Source organism: Erpetoichthys calabaricus, chromosome 12, assembly GCF_900747795.2.
Source record: "Erpetoichthys calabaricus chromosome 12, fErpCal1.3, whole genome shotgun sequence".
Lineage (NCBI taxonomy): Eukaryota > Metazoa > Chordata > Cladistia > Polypteriformes > Polypteridae > Erpetoichthys > Erpetoichthys calabaricus.
The window spans coordinates 28,431,199-28,453,091 of record NC_041405.2 but is presented as its reverse complement, the minus strand read 5'-3'; the positions used below and the strand labels follow the sequence as shown (position 1 = coordinate 28,453,091).

General features: G+C 38.3%; 1 protein-coding gene across 2 annotated transcripts in view; it reads left to right on the top strand.

The window, feature by feature from the left end:
* sox10 (SRY-box transcription factor 10) overlaps positions 1 to 17,053 on the top strand; it is a 30,096-nt gene extending 13,043 nt beyond the window's left edge. Inside the window, exons 2-4 of one of the 2 annotated variants that reach the window (XM_028815283.2) lie at positions 3,786 to 4,493; positions 5,396 to 5,550; positions 14,371 to 17,053. In XM_028815283.2, the coding sequence (XP_028671116.1) occupies positions 4,084 to 4,493; positions 5,396 to 5,550; positions 14,371 to 15,131 (1,326 nt within the window). In that variant the 5' untranslated portion in view covers positions 3,786 to 4,083 and the 3' untranslated portion in view covers positions 15,132 to 17,053. Of the gene's footprint in view, positions 1 to 3,785; positions 4,494 to 5,395; positions 5,662 to 14,370 lie in introns of both variants that reach the window. The other variant, XM_028815281.2, reaches the window with a different exon arrangement.
* Positions 17,054 to 21,893: the final 4,840 nt, after the last annotated feature.

The window sequence follows — 21,893 nt, the reverse complement described above, 5'->3', positions numbered from 1 at the left end:
GGAAATTTGATTCATATTGGCATATCGTTTTACAAGTATATTTCTAAAAGTCTAATATACGCACTGTGAACATTCTAGCCCGGATCACAGAAAGACGCAAATGACACCAGTACTAAAGTACATGTGATTTTTATTTACAGTGTCCCCAACATCCCAAACACAAACTTTCTTTACTCTTTATCTTTATTTCTCACTCCCTTTTCTTTCTTTTATCTCCCAGTCCATCTTTCTCCTCCACTCCTCCTTCGTCATCCTCCTCCTCCCAACTCTGGCTCCTGGAGTATTGTCTGCTGGCCCCTTAAGTAGGGCACTCGGAAGTGCTCCAGGTGTCTGATGATCTCTTTACGGCAGCACTGCTGGGTGAGACGGAAGAGCCACCCTCCAGTGTTCAGCAGTAATTATAGCACCCCTTGGCGGCGCCCGCGGATCCCAACAGGGCTGTACCAAACTCCAACTCCCATGAAGCCCTGCGGCAGTCCGAGGCACCGCTGCAACCCAGCCGGGCAAGGGTCCCAGCCGTCTGCCACAGCACAGTTATATATATATGTATATATATAGATATATATATATATAGATATATATATAGATATATATATATAGAGATATATATAGGCCTACTGTATATATATATATGTATATATATATATGCCCTCTTCTACGCAGTGGTGTGCTGGGGAAGCAGCATAAAGAAGAGGGACGCCTCCCCTTGGGATTAATAAAGTATCTATCTATCTATCTATCTATCTATCTATCTATCTATCTATCTATCTATCTATCTATCTATCTATCTATCTATCTATCTATCTATCTATCTATCTATCTATCTATTCACATATGTAAAGTATTCCCATTTACAAAATCACAACATTTCCATAAAAAGTCATCAAGAGTTGCAGCAGAAAATTAAATCTGTTACTTTATATGTCTATTTTTAGAAAGCCATTGGGCATGTAGAAAAGCAACTTGAATATTAGATTGAGCTTGATCATTTCCTTAGCAATTTAGTTTAATATAACTTAATAAATAAAAGAGAACTAAAATAAAGAGAAATTGCACCAAATATTTTGCAAACGTAATATTTTATGCAGTTACAAAAATGAAATAGTTGCTGAGAAATGTGTATATTGTATTGAACTTGATCATTTCCTTACCAGTTTATCCCAACTTAATAGAAAAAAGTAAGAAATAAAATGAAAGGAAACCATAGAACATGTTTTGTAAAGCTAACATTTTATGTGGTTAAAGAAATGAAAAAGTTCCTGAGAAACTGAACCCTTTTTGAATAAAGTTTTTCATAAAGACATTTGTGTAATGAGCAATTCTGCATTTCTGGAGTTTGTGCAGTGACTCTCTTTATATACTCACTAATATCATTTATTTATTTTTTTTACAAGGGGTTTATTACAGTTACTAAATGTATAAAAAATACAGTATTTCATTATATGCAGGATTTCAAACTACTTTATCGTGTTTACACAATTGAAATCCTTGAACAAAATGCTCACATTAAATGGAAGATTAATTCTTAAGTAATCTTCATTCAGGAGACCTTCCTTACACCACAGTTGCCACCTCATGACTCCAAACACCTAATTTGGAATCCCGAAGCAGTGGGTGCTCACTTTGCATGTCCTCTGTGCGTCTTTGTGTGTTTTCTGCTATATTTCTGCCCATATCATAAAACTTTGTAGTTTAATCTGACTTTTGACTCTTAAGCAAAGTCTCACACAAATGTGTCCTGAAATAGCCTGGCATCTTATCCAGAATTAATCACATAGCTGCTCAAGACCCTGAATTGAACGTAGCAGGTTCGGAGTGATGGTTTTGAATTGCTGTGTGTCTACAGGATATATTGTGCCTACCATTTCATAAAATCAGGCCTCAGTGATGTGAGTATACCATGTAGACGATGAACAGGAGGCCATTTTAATAACGTATGCTCTCATGTATAGAGACATCCCACTGTTTACTTCAGTCTCATCCACCATTAATCCCTTTTCTAAAGATGCCATCACAGCATTTCTGTATTTTGGGGAGCCCCAAAAGGATCAAATCCTGGATAAGTTACCTGTGCACTGTGCATACTCCTGTTTTGACTCCTTCATGATGTAATTAGTACAGACACTGGATTATAATGCATTTCTCTGTTATATAACCACCCCCCTTTCCAAAAATGTAATATTTTCTATACACTTTAAGCAAATACTTGAAGATACTCAGAGAAGTAGTTTGTTAAAAATATAGTTTTAATATCAGATTATGGATTGTGAATAAACAAAGAAAGTGCAAAATAAGCTGTGACATCTGAAGTATTTTACCACTGATCATTTGGTGGTGTGGATGGGGTTTCACAAACCTGATTATAAAAATAAACAAAAATACAACAGGACGTTGAAGTGTAAAGTCATTTATTGGTAATTGAACAAGGTTTACTTGCCAGTTTGTACGAACAGAAAACAAAAAAATTGGGAGTGGTCTCCCCTAGACTTTCTCATATACTCAGATATAGGAATGGATATTTGAGGAGTAAACAGCAAGACAATGATTATATTTTTTATATTATGTACATTAAAGAACCATCAACAACAAATCAAATCAAATTAATAATGTATTGAACAATTATTATAAAGGTAAAGTTGAATAAATCTGACTCTGCAGCTGCATGAATAAAAGGTTAAGTACCACATCCGGTTAGTGGAAATAGCCCAAAAGTTGAAAGAAATGTGTGTTTTGTACCTATTACTTGTATGCAAAATTTGGTTGAGCTAAGCAAAACCGTACCCAAGTTATCGTGTTTACATAAACACACAAAGACAGACACACTGACATAATTCCAAAAATGGTATTTCCGGAGTTAGGGAGGTCTAAAATGTCAAGATTCATCAAAATCTCGACATCGAATCTTTGGACGATTACAATACTTTTCTTATACTTTGTATACGAGAAAGTCAGGGAGGTCTAAAACATCAAGAATAATCGAAATCTCGACATCGAATCTTTGGACAATTACGAAACTTTCCCTATACTTTGTATATGAGAAAGTAAAATGTACCAGTTGGAGATAGGGCAGCTGCTACAACTGTCTTGATAATATAATTTAAATAGAAATTTAAGCCACAGCTAGGATGTTTGATAAAATATGATTAAACATTCTCAAGGGAACCTTCCATGTTTTAAAATCTTTTGCCAAAGTTACGTTTTGATGAAACGTTCTCTAGGCAACATTCCATGTTTTTATACCTTTTGCAAAAGTTCCATTTTGCTCCCACATTTTATGTCCCAAATGTCCACATACAGTAAATGTTTTTGTTCAGAACGTTATTAGAGTCATGTCATATGCAAGGCATTGTTTAACCTTGCAGTCCTTTCAATCTTGAAATCAGCATCAGCATTAGAATAACTTGTTATGGAATGTGCATGGATGACATTTGGCATAAAATTACCCAGCTTTAAAAATCCTCCATATTCCTGCAAATCTAGTAGAGTATCCCTGCCATTTTTCTCTTGATTATTTTGAAATGTATTATGACATGTTTAGTAATGAGACCTGTGACATTCTCTCATCTGTCTTTTATTGAAACCAACACAGCTGCACTAGGCAGGAGCCAACCCTGAATGGAATAGCAATGCATTGTAGGGCACTATAATCAAGACTGACTGTTTTAATCATTTTCTCATTAGCCTCTTTTTGGGTTTCTGTGTGTCTCTAAGCTCTCTTTATTCATTTGCATTCATTTATTTGCATATGTGGAATCATTAACATTTGTTTTCTTCTTTGTTTCCAGGTTCACACATTAATGAGTTTCTTCTAAATGCACAAGAAGTGGATTAGAGTTTGAATTTTGTCTGATTTCCAGATATTTTCAGAAAGTTGGGGAAACGTGAATAATTTCAAAGAAGAGAGGTGCAAGAATTTCAAAAAGATACATAGTTCATCAGCTTCATCACATCATATTGAACGTGACTTGGAGAAAGGAAAAAGGATTGAAAGAGCTCAACAACCAAATACTGAACTAACTCCAGCATTGGGACACCATTGCTTGTCCCCAGCAGGAAAGGAGAGAATAACCAGAGTAAATCAAAATGTCTGGAGAGGATCAGAGCTTGTCCGAGGTTGAAATGAGCCCTGGGGGATCTGACGATGGCCATTCCTTATCCCCAGGTCCATCAACAGGCGGAGTGGGCAAGGACTCACCTATTTCTGGCTCACTTTCAAGTCCTTCAGCAGATGGTTCAAAAAGGAAGCATGAGGATGACGATGATCGCTTTCCTATTGGGATTCGTGAAGCTGTCAGTCAGGTGCTAAATGGTTACGACTGGACCCTCGTTCCAATGCCAGTGCGGGTCAGCTCTGGGAATAAAAGTAAGCCACATGTGAAAAGGCCAATGAATGCATTCATGGTGTGGGCACAGGCCGCCAGAAGGAAGTTGGCAGATCAGTATCCTCATTTACACAATGCCGAGCTGAGCAAGACTTTGGGCAAACTGTGGAGGTAAGAGGATGCATGTTTACTGTAAATATGAATATCTGATAAAAACCCAGACATAAGATGTCATAGAAAGATACTACTGTTTTTGTTCTTTACATTAAAAACATTAGGCCAGACATTAATCATGACAGATCAGGTCTCAAATAAGAACTGGGAGGTCAATGCAAGACTAACCGGAAGCTTACTTTTTTAAAGGTCTGATCCACACCACCATATGCTATGGCTAAAAAAATTGTGTCCAACCAGCTATAGATTTTCTGAGCCCATTTGCTCAGTTATATAATCCTGTGAAGCCAGAGCTGATCCCAGAAACAGGATCCAGAGGTGAAAGGGCATCAGTTCCTGATAGGACATACTGACATTCACCCATTGTAACTCACATTGGGCTTTTTTAAAGTCTCTAGAATTCTAATATGCAGGTCATTGCAATGAAGACAAAGAATCAAATCCATGCCCCCGGACCTGTGTGGCAGCAGCTATGTTGCCCAAGATTAAGCCCACAGTTGATCAAAATCATTAAGTGTTACTGTTAAACCTAAATTAACATTAGATATTGTGTTATTAGAATCATGTATACTAGAAGTCAGCAGTCTCACCAGACTAATGCATGACCATTATTTATTAAATACCCTGCTATACAATGATTAACTTTTCTTATTCAAATTTCAGCGAAAATGTTATTTTATTATCTTTTTGGAGGTTTTAGGTCTTCTCATAATGATTTTTGACAACTACACTTGAATAAATTGTGCCTAGTATACCTCACTTCCTATACATTAGTGGTCTCCTTAGCTTCATCTCGGTAGCTTCATTTCTTGTTTTTACTTCTCTTCGGTTTGCCTTCACTTTAATTTGCCTCATACTGTCAGGAACCAACTTGGCTTGTTTTTTATGTGTCTTGGCAGGCTTCTGAACGAGAACGACAAGCGTCCATTCATCGAGGAGGCTGAGAGGTTGCGTATGCAGCACAAGAAGGACCACCCAGAATATAAATATCAGCCACGGCGCCGCAAGAATGGCAAGCTGGGGTCCAGCTCGGAGGGTGATGCCCATTCCGAAGGTGAGACCAACGCTGCTGGCCAATCACACTATAAGAACATGCACCTGGAGCACGCCCACTCCACGGGGGCAGGGTCTCCTATCTCTGATGGACACCATTCACATCCAACTGGTGAGCAAAGCTCTGTCGAGCCCTTCCATTGGCAGCTTACTGCCTGCTAGATTTGAGAGGGTGGGCATCAATGTAAACAAGCTATCATTTTACATCTAGCTTTATATATCATGATATGCTCCTTGACGTAACACAAGAGTCTCCCCAGTCCCTTCTTATTTTTACTACATCACGCAATGTGGACAGAAGATAGCAAACCCCCATTAAACTGACATGTCTGGAAGTGTTGTGTGTCCAAAAAAACCCACCATGTAAGTCTCTGAGAGTATTTCTGTAAATGGCGTAGCCCTTTTATTTAATTTTTCAGAGTAGTGTTTTATTTTTATTTCTAAATTATCATCAAATCAAAAACGAGGCACACAGATTTGCAACACATGATTCTTGTATATAAGTTTATCATATGTACAGTTTTCCGTTATATTTGTGATAAAAAGAAGTATGTGATTGAAGGGAGTTTTTGCACAAACCTAAAAGTAAGATAAAGTTCAAGAAGAGAACACAATGAACAAATTAAGACAAAATAAGAGACACTAGTGCCAATCTGAGCACTCTGGTACCCCTGCCCTATAAGATGGGATGGCTAGTCCACTACTGACCACAATATTTCTCCAGATTTCCTCACTAAAATCTTCTGTATCACACTCACTAAAGTTATTGCCTCTCTTTCATCCAGCTGTTGAGCTCTTGCTTGTCTTGGATATGCGATTGTTGGTAGGACAATCGCACAGAGTGGAAAAGCATTTTCGGTAAAGTGTTGAGAAGTTAAATAATAGCAAATCCAAAGAGAAATCAAACAGTCAGGTCCTTTATACTTATGGAAGAACAATAGCCAGGCCTGACATGAAATGGAGTCTTGAATAAGCCAAAAAGTGTTGTGAGGGCACCAAAAATATACTAAGAAGCAGGCCAGGACCTTCACTAACCTGTCCAGAAGAGGCTCACCATAACTCAGCCAGGTCCCAAATATTACCTGCTGGCTTCTGTCGAAGCAGGCCAGAAAAAAGATACTACTGGCAAAACAACATAAAACATCCACAATCTAAGCCCCATAGAGAGGGAGGATAAACGTCAACCCCCATCTTGTGAACAAAAATGGGTAACAAAGGATCTCTAAAAATCAAAGATACATTAGAAACAATAGACAAGAAAATTAGGCAAGAATGCTCAACAGAGTAGACAATCCACAGCAAACATATCATTCTACATCATCCAAGGCAGACTCCAAGAAAAGCAAGCAAGAATGTCACAAAAACCAATAGATTCAAACAGAAATAGCACTACTCACAGAACTGTGCAATGACAAAATGATCTTCTACTCCTCAACTTTTTCAGCTGACTTACATTGTGAGAATGTTAAGAGAAATCTCTTCTTATTTCATTTTCTGAAACCGCTTTTCCTGGGGAGGATAGTGGCAATGGCCAGTCAATCAGGTCAACCCAGACTTCCCTGCACCCTACTACAGATTTCAGCGGTTCCTGAGGAATTCCCAACCCTTCCCGTGCCAGCCAACAGACATAATCCCTCCAGCATGTGCTGTGTCTGTCACAGCGATCCAGCAGGAAAGGCCTACAGCAGCTCCACGGGGATCCCTTGAAAGCACCTCAACTTGCTCCCCTCGTTCAATACACATTTCAAGGATACAAACTTAATAGAGTCTACACTAATGAACTAAATCGACAGGAGTAGATTGACAAGAAAAGATATTACAGTAGAATCAGAATTAGTGCCATGGCATAGAAGAGTCACATGAGTGAATATTGCTACAGATATATCTGATATAAATGACCATTCATGGAGCAAACCTAATGAGAAAGGGTCAGAGAGCAGAAACCACAAAGCTAAAGGAGCATTCATCAAAAGTTATGGAGCTTTTGGAATGTTAAGAAGGCTGGCATCAGAAGATCTCAGTTGTTTGATAGGTCTGCATGAGGCATGAAATAATCACAGCTAGCGTGGAGTTTTGGAATTAAGTATTTTGTAAGTTAGCAGCAGAAGTTAGAATTTTAAAGCAGTATGTTACAGGAAGCCAGTGTAGTTGGGTGGGTTGAGGGGTTAAATATTAACAATGTTTACTTCACAACAGTAGCATTTACTACTTGGTGTGGGAAAAATATTATAACAGAGAATTATGGCAATTCATTGTTGAACAAGCTAGCATATGGGGTGACCTTACATTTAACTAAACATGCCAAAAAAAAAACACCTTCAAAACATCTAATCTGCCAGGGCTGCTTTTCTTCCTTGCCTTTCATCCACTGTTTATGAAAACTTTAAAACTTTTCTGGGGCCAGTCAAGTGTCTTTATTGTCAAACCATCCATACACCATATTGCAGCAAACACTGGCACAAATAAATGTGTAACATATACGTACGGGTAAAGAACTATACTGTACTTTAAATAAATAAATAAGTAAATAATAGGTAAGTGAATGGATAGTAATAATTTAAAATAGATAGTAATAAATAAATAATAACAACAAATAACAATAAAAAAAGTAGTAACAAGTATAACACTTTTAGACCTTATGGTTTGCTCCAAACAATACTGCAAAATGTTTCCTCAATTGTTTCTAAAGACAAAGGACCTGGCTACAGCTATTATGACCTCCACCCCCTTACAATGTCCCGCTCAACCAAGATACCAAAAGAGTACCTCTGTGCTTGACGTCAGCGACAAAAAACCAGGATGTGTGCCATGTCAATTTGGTTACAAAGCATCTAAATCAATCCTTCACCTTACATTTTGTTACATTATTTTTTTTCTTGTCACAGTAAATGCAGATAACCTTGCATATAACGTCCCAGAACACCTGTTATGGTGAAATGCCTTTTGATTTACTATTAGTACTCAGCTGGAACAAAATTGTAAAACATAAAAATATTTACAAAGTTCCAACATGCTACTGTGTCTCCAAGGACATTCAGCAGCTGCAGAGAAGTAAAGCAAAAATATCAACTAGTGCTAAAATCCCTAGTAGGCCCAATTTTTTAGAATGAAAAAGAAATTAATTATGGTCAGGTTCAAAAGAGCTTGCTTTATTCAACTGGCACTATATGGTAAAACATGAGTAGCTGCCTAGCCAACTAGCTCACAATGAGCAAAGACTAAAAATTCTAGTCCTGAAAAAAGAAAAACTGAAAAGCACACTGCTCATGCATAGACACAGTCAAAAATGATGTCAGCAAGGAATTCATTGCTAGAAACTGCTAGGAACAACATACAAATAATAGAATCTACCTTCTTTAATTAAACCAAAACAGCCAGCAATCCAACAATTATGCTTTAGGGAGTGTTTTTATATAGGGAGGACTGCTATGCGTGTCATCATGTGCCTTGCCTTACACATTGGGTCATGCTGTCATACCTCCATGACATGATTATGTCAGGTCATCCTTTACCTAGGAAATTAATGGAGAGCCGTTAAAAAAACAAAAAGGAAGAAATAAATGTAAACAATACAGTTAAAAACAGAAACCACTTGTCTGAATTAGCAATGGGGGAAAGTCGTTAAAAGTCCTTGTTGAAGGATAAATATCAAATCAGTTTATTCTTCTAATATACAATGTTGTAAGTTACAAAGTGGGTTCAGACAGGATAACTTGGTGGTTAATGTGCCCTTTCTTTGAGAAAACGCTATTTATTATATCGTCTAGAACTCTTCTTTCATTCTACGAGAATTACTCTGCTGTGGATCCAAGTTTTCTGAAACAACTGAGCAGTGTATCTTGTTTAATTTCTTTCACCTTTCGCAATTGTACCCCCTGTGTGTACTGACCACACAGGATGGCAGCATCATTAGTCAGAAATTAGCATCAGAAGATAGACTGAGTTTGAAAGGGCAAGTTTAGATGAAAACCAGGTAGTCAGGAATTTAGATAACAGTGCCAAGGACATGTAATAGGAATTGTAGTAAAATAAAGCAGTAAAAGGGTCAAAAGCTAGGGAGAAAAAACAAATGGAATAAATTGTAATCAGAAACAGAAGAGAGCTTGTAACCCAAGAGCTTTTAAATAAATCACACAAATAGAGTAGTAAGTATTTCTTTGAATTTGAACAAGCTTGGACAAGCCAGGAAATGTCCGACGCTGACCTTTTATACCCCTGAATCCCAAGATGTCACAGCCCAAACATTTATGGCTGGCTTTACTTAGTATTCTGTCATGGAAGGAGTGACAGAATATTTTTAAATAAGGGACCAGAAGAAGAGATGTAATCCAAAAGACAAGCAAAAATCCATAACCAAGAAGACAAAAATACACTATTGTCAAACCAAAAATCAAACCCATAAATCATTGTTCAAAATACGTAGAGCGAAAGCTGTTTACCAACAACTCTAACTAAATTAGCTCACTCTAATGTTTTAGGTATTTCTCCATAAACCTCGGATAGATAGGAAGCATACGTCGTGACCATTATACCTTCAGCACTGTGATATCATCCTCAGTTACCTAGAAACATGGCAGCAACTGCTCCACAAAAACCTCTAACTATGTGCATATATATTCAGAAAACATACAAATTAGAATTACCCAAACACCACCTGGCAACAAACACAAAAAAGGCCACAAAATGACACAGGTGGGCCGACATTTTTGTGGCCCCTTCACAACCAGCAACAAGGTCTGTGTAGCCACTGTTACCTTCTTCGATGATGTTGTTCCACAACAGATCACCACAAATTTTATTTTTTCAATACTTTAATAACCTTTGAATTTTTATTTTAATTATTATCCTGTATTGAATTACACTATATTATTCATGTTATTTTTTTTTTAAATCCCTTCTCATACAGACAGACAGCCAACATTTTTTAGCAATGTGGACTAAAGACCCAAAGCTAAAGCTTCATAGTAGATCATCCCCTGCACTGTGGCACCATAACAAAAACAGAATGGCATCATGGGAGAATGATGTCAATTTTTAACATAATGAAGAACACATCTATTCCAAAAGTAAACGTAATATCTTGAATGCTTGACCTTTAAATCACCCAGAAATGAATATATTAAATATTTTTAGAGGCCAAGGAAAGATTATAAAAAATTGAAAAGAAAAGCCAGATCACGAAACTCTGTTATTCCTTTTGGACCAGACCGGTGTTTAATAGCACCTTAAACTGTGTATAACTTTTTATAAGAGATATCACTAATGCAACAACTTCCTGTGAACGACAAGAGCACCTATTTACATGAAAAAAAGTAAATTACAAGTTAAATCTTTTCTCAAATGGAAGAAATTGAGGAACAAGTGAGAGTCAAACTATAAAGCAAACTTTTATTTAAAGTTGGAAGCTGAAATTATTGTCTTGAATATGTAACAACAAGGGGCACCACTGGGCTCCAAACCACAGACTAAATATTACCCAACACAATTCCGGGGTTCAAATAAAGAATATTTATTTGTCAACAACATGTTTCCAATAATCACCAGCTAAAAGATCAATATAAGAATGTAATATGAGGTCAATTTCATCCCTCCTTCCTTCCTCCATGAGTGTCATCTGCTGCCTCCAGTCTCTGACTCCCCGACTCTTTTGAACTAGACCCAGGAACTTTTTCTGGTGTCACACACAAGTTATCTGGTGCAGTTCCGGGTCATTTAGAAACCAGGGCAATTGACAGTGCACTGACAGGGCTGAGTTTCTGAACTCCAATTCCCAGCATGCCTTGCAGGTGCCCTAAATGGATTCTTTCCTGAGCAACACTGCCACCTACCGTGTGGGGGAACTAACTGCTCCCAGCACCCAAGTCTGCTCAGCCCATCCATTATAGACTCCTAGCTGGGCAAAATGTCATCCTTCATCCCAGGCCAGATACCTGTCCTTCCTCCATGACACTTACAAATATTTGGTCAACTACCTGACACTCTCAGAAAAAGCCATTATTTTTAATTTTTTATCATAGTCTTAACTTTTTTTGCTTTTTAAGTGAAGTACAGAGAGTTGCGGCAATTGTTGGCTCTTAAATAGGCTGCATCAAATACAAGTGACATGCACACAGTGACACACTGCAACAAGAAAGAAATGGGAAAGAGTATGAAGCCATCAAGATAGTAACAGCAAATGAACATAAACAATAATGCATGTATCTTCAAAGAAATAAAGCATTGAAAAAATTCCAAAACAGCACCATGATACATTTAAATCACCAAGGACCCCTAATCAGCTCTTATTTGTTTCCACTGAGCCAGCACTAGAATCCAATATTGTGTTAGTTTTCATAATGTCACTATTGTGCTGTTATCACTCAAACAGGAACAACTCTACTTCTACTCCTCTAATATTTGCAACAGTGTTGCTACCTTTAAATTAGACTAAGAAAATGCTTATGGCCGTATACCATGTGAGCATTAATTTTTACATTATTGATACTAATCTTATTTTACAGCTTTCCTAAATTATAAATTACCAAGTAATATGATAGACAGTGGCAATTTGGTGACCTGCAAAACTAGGCTTGATGTCATTTTGGAGAAATTAGGTGGACATGATTAACAAGCTTTGTTGGTGTAAATAGTCTGTTCTCATTAAAATTTTTCTAATGCTCTAATTACAAATCTTCAAATATTCCCAGTTAGAAACCTCAGAGCAGCTTGAGCCCACAATGTACAGTTTTTAATGAAGAACTGACACCAAAAGGGGCTGAAGCACCCAATCGACTAAAGCTCCATCTTAACTATTTCACAAAGAACACAATAAAAAGTTTTCACTGTGGCAGTAATCAAAAAATAAGTATGCTTTCATCAATGCATTTATTGTAAAATGATGCCTATTTCTTTCTATAAATTATTTCGAGTATCAGTACATACATTTGCTCTTTGCTTTTTCCTTTGGGAGCGAGTGGATGAGGTACGGCCTACCATGTGAACTTCATTCACTATGGTTTCAGGTGGTAGGACTGGGGTCAGGATATGATCATTTCTTATTACTTCAAAATACACATTGTGAGGGACCAACAGGTGTCCTGCTCCCTTAACTGGCCAGGAGGCCATGGGAAAAAAAGGACAATTAGAGAGTAGTGATATTGCCCTGCTGTACCAGGAAAGGAGCACAGGAAGATGCTGCAGCAACAGTTACACCAGGGTTGACTTTCCAGCAACCCAGGAAGGACACACCGATTAGGCTTGTGTACAGCAAGACAGTGCGCAATGCGTTTCCCCATACACCAGGTGGCAGCATCCCTGTCTGGAGGGCCCCAGTATGGACACCCACATAGCAGCATGGGAGTTGTAGTCCCAGGGGATGGTCTTACCAGGTTCTGTGGGGGCCACAAGGGGGCGCTGTGGAATGTTGATGGCACAAGGACCGCTGGGGTCCTACCAGATCTGGAAGTGCTTCCTAGGGGTAATAGATTGAGCCCTGGAAGTACTCCCAGGTCTGAACTTAAAAGCTAGCCTTAAATTCGACTCAGCAGTCAGAGTCAAGATTCAGTCAGAGTTGGAGTCAGATGTGGAGGAGGGAGTGGAAAAGAGAAAACAATGTGTTGTACAGAAGGTATTGTTGCCATTAAAACACTTTAATTGAACTTGGACTGTTGTGCTACAATTGTGTCTGTGGTTTGGGGGTGCTGATACGCCCCCTAGGTGCCACAATATTGTCCTTGGTTGCTCTTTCCTCTTTTCCTAACGGACCTTCAAGTTCACTTCATGGCATAGATATGTAAGTGAAAGTGTCTGAATTGCCGTGGACTCACACCATGAGTAAATTGTCGTGTAATCACACCACAAAGCATCTCAGTTCAAAGATTTGCACTGTGGTAGCTTCCAGTGGCCAGCTGTGAACCCATATCACCTGGTTCAGAAGTGTTCTCCTTGCAGGGTGAGTTAAATGGAGTGCTCCTTAAGTTAGCCACGTAGAGACCATCTCTGAACACTATGAGCAAAGCGCTTCCTGGTGTTAGCAGCTGATCTCTCTGTCACTCCCCACCTTTTCTCTACCGAGTCACCACTACACTCCACCCATCCACAGTGCAAATCCCATTCTTGTCATCAAGTGAATCGCTGTGTACTCACACCACAAAGCTCCTCAGTTCCTAGATTTATACTGTGGTGAACTGTTGGTGGATTGTAGTGGTGACACTGCACAGAAAAGGTGGGGGGCTGACGGAGAGACTGATCAGCTGACATCACCAGGAAGCACTCCACTCACATTGGTCTCTGTGAGGCTGACTAAATGAACTCTCCATTTCACTGCAAGGAGAATTCTTCTGAGCTTGGTGGTGTGGATTCATGGCTGGTCACCAGAAGTTACCACAGCATGAATCTTCAAATTGAGATGGGGTGAATCAATTGTATTGCGAATGAGTGGAGTGTGGTGGCAGTGTGGTGCAGAAAAGGTGGGAGCTGACTGAGAGAGAGATCAGCTGATATTTCTAGGAAACATTCCATTCACAGTGTTCAGAGTCTGTTTATGCACAGCTAACTAGAGGAGCTCTCCATTTAGCTCATGCTGTGCTGCAAAGTAACCACTTCTGCACCAGACATTGTGAGTTTGCGGCTGACTACCAGTAGGTTATCACAGTACAGCTCTGTGAAATGAGATGCATCATGGTGTGAGCCCACAGCAATACACTTGGCGAGGAGAATGGGATTTGAGGTCTTCTGTTAAGGTCTACATGATAAACAGGAGAATGTGGTCACCCTAAGACCCTACCACAACAAAACAATGTCTACAAGCTTAGATCATGTGTGTATTTTTTTTTTCTCTTAGGCCAGAGTCATGGACCTCCAACACCTCCCACAACACCAAAAACTGAGCTCCAGTCAGGCAAATCTTCAGACAGCAAGAGAGAGGGTGGACGCAGCCTTGCAGTTGGCAATGAAGGTGGCAGCACAAACAGCAGTGGAAAGCCACATATTGATTTTGGCAACATGGATATTGGGGACATCAGCCATGAAGTCATATCCAACATGGAGCCTTTTGATGTAAATGAATTTGACCAGTATTTGCCTCCCAATGGCCATCCTGCTGGACAAGCAGGGGGTTCATCGTATGCAGTAGCAGCAGGGTATGGCATTAGCAGTGCCTTGGCAGCTGCAAGTGGACACTCAGCAACCTGGCTCTCTAAACAGCATCATCACGTAGCACAAGCTGTGGTGCAAGCGAGTGCAGGGGCATCAAGTGAAAGCACCAAAGCACAGGTGAAAAGTGAAGGAGTTGCAGCAGGTGGTCACTTTTCAGAGCAGGCAGCGGGATCTCAGCTCACTTATACCTCCTTGAGCCTGCCACACTATAGCTCTGCCTTTCCTACTCTCACTTCCCGACCTCAGTTTGAATACTCTGACCATCAGCCGTCTGGCTCCTACTATGGTCATTCAAGTCAACCATCCAGCATCTACTCAGCCTTCTCTTACATGGGTCCTTCTCAGCGGCCTTTGTACACTGCAATCACTGACCCGTCCACCGTCCCACAGTCTCATAGCCCAACTCACTGGGAACAGCCAGTCTACACTACCCTGTCCAGGCCATGAGAGAAGAGATAGCCATTGTAGCTCTTCATGGTGGGCATCGTGTAAGGAACAATTTGGTGACATTTTGCCATAAGCCACCAACAATGTGGCTACTGAGTATTTGTTCTGTTATTTTACCATATTTTCAAAGCAAAACAAGGCATCATTACTAACCAATAGTGTTGCTAAATCCCAAATATTTCACATAAAGTTTATTGGACTCAAGGTAGGTCTGCATGTTAAAGAAGAAAAATAAATGACTAAACACTTCTCTGCAGGTTAATGTCGATGAACCTGTTAAACTCGGATTCAAATGGGAATTTAATCTTACAGTAAACATGTTGTGCTAGACAGAAGAGCCAGTTGAGCCAGATCTAGCCTGTTCCCTTTGGCAAACAATGTCTGGGTGCTGCTCTAGCCTTGGTTTCATCCTGATCTGGAAGCGGTTTTCTAAGAAAGGCTAGATGAATGACAAGGCAGATAACCATCCGAAGATGCGATTGTCCAAGCATCGATGAAAGACTGGAAATATGAATTTGCTCCATATAAAGGATTTCAGTGTTTACTTGGAAATTGAAAAGACTGTCCTTTCCTCATTTTAATAGTTAATTCCAAATGTCGAAAGAGGAATATGTCAACACTGAAGAGGAGGAGGCAGAATGGAAGAAGGCAGAAAGATGTTTGCCCTGAGTGATTATTGCTGTGGACCAGTCCTAACAAGAGAGATGCCCAAGACTGCCATATGATATTTTTGCCAAATCCATGGAAATGCTTTTCCAATTAGTGGTTTGCTTGGATCAACAAGTGGGACTAGCAGAAAGCAGTGGACGCAGGTGCCTCGGACAGATTGGATATTTGTTGAAATAAAATGGGTCCTGATGTCAAAGAGGTGAATGAAAGCTGATAAAAGTAAAGAAAGTAAGACAGGCAAAAAAAATCACAGCTGTCTAGAGAGAGAAAGTGCCGGGAAGCAATACTGTGCAATGATGCCACTGCAGAAAAAACGATGTCAGTCAAGAGCACACTTTTGTTTTTATTTACATGTCCTTGTCAGCAAATATTGGCAAAGATGGTCAGTTTCATTTTTTAAACTCAAGAAAGGGCCACAGTGTTGTCCTTTTTTTTTTTTTCTTTCTACGATATCAAGTTTTTAAGTGACGTATGTAAATCCAGTCCACTGATAGGACAGCAGGAGCCCTAGAAGTCCATGCAGCTCCCAAGTTATGAAGTCTTGGAGTAGGGGGCTCCGACTAAAAAGCTCGCGCTCACCTTTAACTGGGAAAAAAAAGAGTCTAAGTTTATATATTCTGGACATGCATCGTATTCAATTTCTTAAAATCAACTCAGCAATTTAAATCTAATTAATAATAATAACAATAAATGTAACTATTGCATATTTTAATTAACCAAAATGAAGGAGTTGTTTAATGTAAATGAGAGTACAGCCTATATATATTTCTGCTTCACACTGAAAGTCTACACCACTTCCTTTTGTGTGTTTTCCTCTTGTAAATATGGATTTTTTTTTCTCCTTTTACTTAGTGTTGCCATATCATGAAAAAGTTGAGTTTTATCTTTTTGGTGTGTGTGTGTGTTATTTTTTATTTTGTGACATGTGTGCTAAGAGGTGTATATGGGGAATAATATTTATATAGAGTAATAGTTTAGACACTCATCCCATCTACAGTTATGAAGTCTAAGCAAGATTCCATTAACAAACAGGTGCGGAAGCTGGAATTCACGCACAGCGCTATAAAACAGCTGCAGGTGGCAACAATGGTTTTTTGAATAAAAAAAAAAATACAGTATATAAAAAACATTGTTTAAAAATAAGTTCAAAGTACTACTTGTCTAAACATATTTTAGACCCATAAATATGTTGAAAAATTTTGCTATCAAGATTACAAATGATAATTAGATCTAACAAGTTTACCAGGGTGACTGTAAATGGTATATTAAAGCCAGCTATTCTACACATATTTAGGTTAAAATATGCAATTCATATGCAATTATATATGTGTCTGTGTGTATATATAAGTATATATATATATATATATATATATATATATATATATATATATATATAGACACATGCACACATACCTACACAAATATTATTTTATATATATACTGTACATGCACACACACACCCATATATATATATATATATATATATATATATATATATATATATATATATATATATATGTGTGTGTGTGTGTGTGTGTGTGTATGTATGCTTGTCTATATGCATGAGAGGTGATCAAATAGTTTTGAGCTAGACCTATGAAGAAAAATATCTGTAAAACCAAAAAAGCTTACATTTTATTCAATTTAATTCCTGCGACCACTAATACATTTGCTGTAATGTTCACAAAGATGTTCTATTCACTCACATAAAATATTTTGTCTTGCTTATGCAACCGTTCTTCACTAACTAACTCGATGTCTCATCCCAGAGAGGTGGCACAGACCCAGGACCAGGTTCAGTGAGTGCAACAACTCTTTGAGTTTATGGCTTCCTAAAGTCGGTGACACATTACACAACTTCATATCAGATTGGAAGACAAACTTGATGACTACAGGTGCTGATCTTCTCGTCTGAATATGTCAGATTACATAACTGGACATCGCAGGGTATGACAAATGAATAAACTCCATGATGACTTTCCAACACGTTTTCATATTTCTAAAATATAGTGAGCTTGTTCTTTGTTTTGAGAGCAACCAACGTGCTTCCTGATCGCATTGGTGCCTTTGTGGAAGCCTTCCAGATGGGTTGATTTCACGGTCGTTTTTTGCTCAGATCTAATTTAGTCTCATAGACACAGTGTTTCATTCACATTTGTGAAACTCTTACTTAAATTTCCTCCAGCCCACTTTCATTAGCTTGAGAGTCTCCTTAACACATGGGATGCAGTCAACATTCTGGGTCACCAAGGTATACAGACCATTCTGAAGTTGAATTATTCATGAAGAGTGGATTTGCTTGACCCATAACTAATCCCTGTAGTGCCTGCTATCTCAAGCACCATCATATGCCATTGCTCCATTGCAATTCAGTCCATTGGAGGCAACATTCTCAACAGTCATTAATGTGAAAGCTTTGGCCAGACCCTGAGTCCTTCTTGAGAGACCTTCTGAAACCTCTTGGTTGTGGCATGTGAAGGAAACTGGTCCTGGTACATATTAACAAAAGAAGAACGAATGGTGTCATGAATTGAATGACTGAATGATAGCACAAATTTTAATTGTGTAGTCGCACCTATTTTATTATTGAAGGAGGTCATCTTTGTGCTCTTATAAAATTGGCTCTGTGGAATATCCCTTTCAGGTTCAGCATCAAAACTTTGATCCTTCTGTTTGTATATATATATATATATATATATATATATATATATATATATATATATATATATATATATATTGCTAAGCTGCAATCCTGAAAAAGACTATTCTAAGAGGAAAGGCAAGTAATAACACTTTTTCCACTGTAAAAATAAAGAAGATTTAAAAAAAAAATCTTACTATGAGTACAACAAAGTAAACTTCATAATAACAAAAGAGTGCAGAAGTTGAATTTTAATGTGCTATGACAATGAGTTTGGCATCTCATTAATTGTACGTAGCATTATAGTCCAGTTAACAAAAGCATTTAAGGAAGAGGCTTGTGTGGGATCTGGTTTAGTGGGGTCAGAAGGTTTTTCTTTTGAAAATTCAAACATTTATTATATAAAACAGACAGAATTAGTTTTACATTGCCTGAATTATAGGGATCAAAAAATCTATAAAAAGCAAACAATACATTGGTTACTTAATGGAATTGGTTTGAAGAGCTATAGACTCTTCAACTCTCTGCAAAAATGTGATTTTCTTTTTTTATTGCTATTATTCCTAATCTGTTTTGAGCATCATTTTTTAACATGTAAGTCAATGTGTAGCACCACCTGGAGGCTAAAATCAACAAGTGCATGCAGCACATTCTGTTTTCTGGGATCTCTAGTAAATACATTGAATGCTGTCTCTCTCTTTGTTTTTTTATTTGTCTTTCAAGTTGTCAACACCCGCTTTTATGACTATTATTGTTATTATGATAATTATAAATATATTGAAGAAATATTATTTATATTTTTCTTGGAAAGAAAAACAATGTTACTTTTAACAATTTCTGCTTATCAACCAGCTTGTATCTTTAAAAAAATGGGAACTGTTTTGTTCATTTCTTAGCCTTTTCAAACTTATTTCTTTTATGACTTTGAAATCTGTAAATATTAGTCTTACTGAAAAAAATAGAACTGTAGCATACTCTATTAACTCTTCTGACACTAAATAAAAAGTTATATTCTTTTTTACAGATAAACGTGCCTGTTTAATATATTGTGAAACATATGAAATAAAAATGCAAGCTTTGGACCTGAATACAACTCAGTGATATAACATAATAAAAGTGTTTTACCTCGGAGATAATAATGTCTCCCTAAACCTAAACCTAAACCTAAACTTAACTTCATGGAATCTCTAAACAAGGCCTGCCTAATTGTTTACACTCCATATGCATTGGTTTTTTGAATCAATTCACAAATATGTCAGTATCTTGCTCTATTTAGTACCTTGTTTGATGAACAATATTTCGTAGTGCTTTATATGCTTCCTAAATTATAGAAATGCACATTTGAAAGATTCATTGCAGTGGTCTGAGTGACAGTGTTAGGCTCATACACCAAGTCATTAGTGGTGGTGGGTTGTGTACCTTTAATGTTTCCAGTCCTGGGGCCTCATTTAAAAAGCTTGCGTACCCACAAAAAGTGGCTCGAAATGTACACTTCCCGTACAATGTCAGGATTTATAAAAGAAAATGTGCGGATATAATTACTGCAACTCTGACTCATGTGTGTGCAACATTTTGGAGAAGCTGGGAAATGATGACGCCCTTGATTAAGCAGAGAAGTGCCACTAAACCAACTAAATGCTGCCTCACACGCATAATAATTCTTATCACTGTGCCATTATTATAATGATGTGACAGACACATTACACCTCAGAAGTGATGAATATGATGTACAGACTGCATTTCAGTTCTCTTTTAAGAGGGCCAATGCTGTACATTTGTGCAGAAGAGCAGTTTTTGCATTTTTCGTCAGTTTATTTCGACGACTTGATGTCACTTCTCAGGGAACTGTCCGACAGGTCAGAAATATCTCAGTCAAGCTTCACTCCATAATGCCGCTATGCTGGAAGCCATGAACAGACCAGCGAGGCACTACATCCCGGTTTTGTATGGTGTGGGTGCACATACATAAAACAAAGCATATTTTTGCCAAATTATAAAGGCAATTTGCAGCAGAGTCCTGTTCTCGCATTGTAATTTAATGCACTCATAATGCACTCATAAGGCATTCTTTTGAGAATGAAGCTACTTTTATTAACTGTAAGTAGCGACATTCCAATAACACACAAGTCATCTGTAAAGCGAAGATGTGGCTGATGACTGTCGTGTCGCAGTGGTCTTCGTCAACCTGAGATTCATTTATTTTGAGACAAAGTAGCTTTGGCAGACGTGACAGTGTTGTACGTGGTGAATGGCTTTTTGGTAAAGTAATTGGCTGAACCCTCAGTGCTTCTTGCTGGCCTGTACTATTCATTATAACAATAATCATGTCACTACATGTGCCAGGTGATAGTAGCTACATGATCAGACATTAACACCATACGCCTTTCCCGGACCCTGCAGAACTCAGATGAAAGGAACTATAATGGCCGGCATGATCTTGCACTCTCAGTTGCAGAATACACCCAGATACTCCTGAATGCAGGTGGCAAGGTCTTGATGAATCAGGAACGGGGCTGCTCTACTAGCCAATGAAGATCACCAGCAGTGTAACTGCATACATATTATGATGCTCTATATTGGATGTTTTAGGGCATTGTTTGAGGCGCATTCACATGCACGTGTTTTAAAAGGTGATTGCGATTTTTAAAGGGTAAATTGCAGGGAAATGTTGCTTACACCATGTTTTATAAATCTGATTTTTTTTGTTGGTGTACACATTTTTCTTTATTTCTGGTGAGTGCTTATTCTCATGCTCAAATCACTACAAACTGTGATAAATGAGGCCCCCAGCTCATTAGCCTCTTCTTATTCCTTTACACCTCATATGAACAATAGGTCATCAACAAGGGATTGCCACTTGTCGTTGTCCCGGGACACACTTCTAGCTGGTCATATGTGTATCCTGCTTGTTGCAAGTGTTTCTCGTTTCCCTGTGGTTCTTGATTGACTTCTTTTCCATTTTTCCGGAAGCTTCCATCTCAGAGTTTGACATGTGAAGTTTCTTATTGATTTTCATATGGCATGGCCAACCTAACTCCACCTTCACCTCTTGATCTGGTTGTCATCTGTTTCTTGTCTGTTTTTTCTCCATATTTTATCATTTTTTGTTTTACCACACCATTTGATGTTGAGGATCTGCCACGGACATCAGTTCCATAAACACATGCAGTTTGTGTGCAGACGTCTTGGTGGTGCGGCAGGTCTTGCAGGCATACTAGAGAACAAATTTCACTTTAGTGTTAAATATTCGTAGTTTGGTCTTCAGTGAGACCACCTGTGATCTCCATAGTGGTTGAAGAATTTAAAAAACTGCTGCAGCCTTTCAAGTTCTGGTGCTAATATATTGGTCTGTGCCTCCCTGGTTAAAGACTTTGCTGTCTAAGAGTGTTAACTGTTTAACATCTTCTAGATCATCTCCTCTCAGTTTAACATTGTCAGTACTGATAAGACCA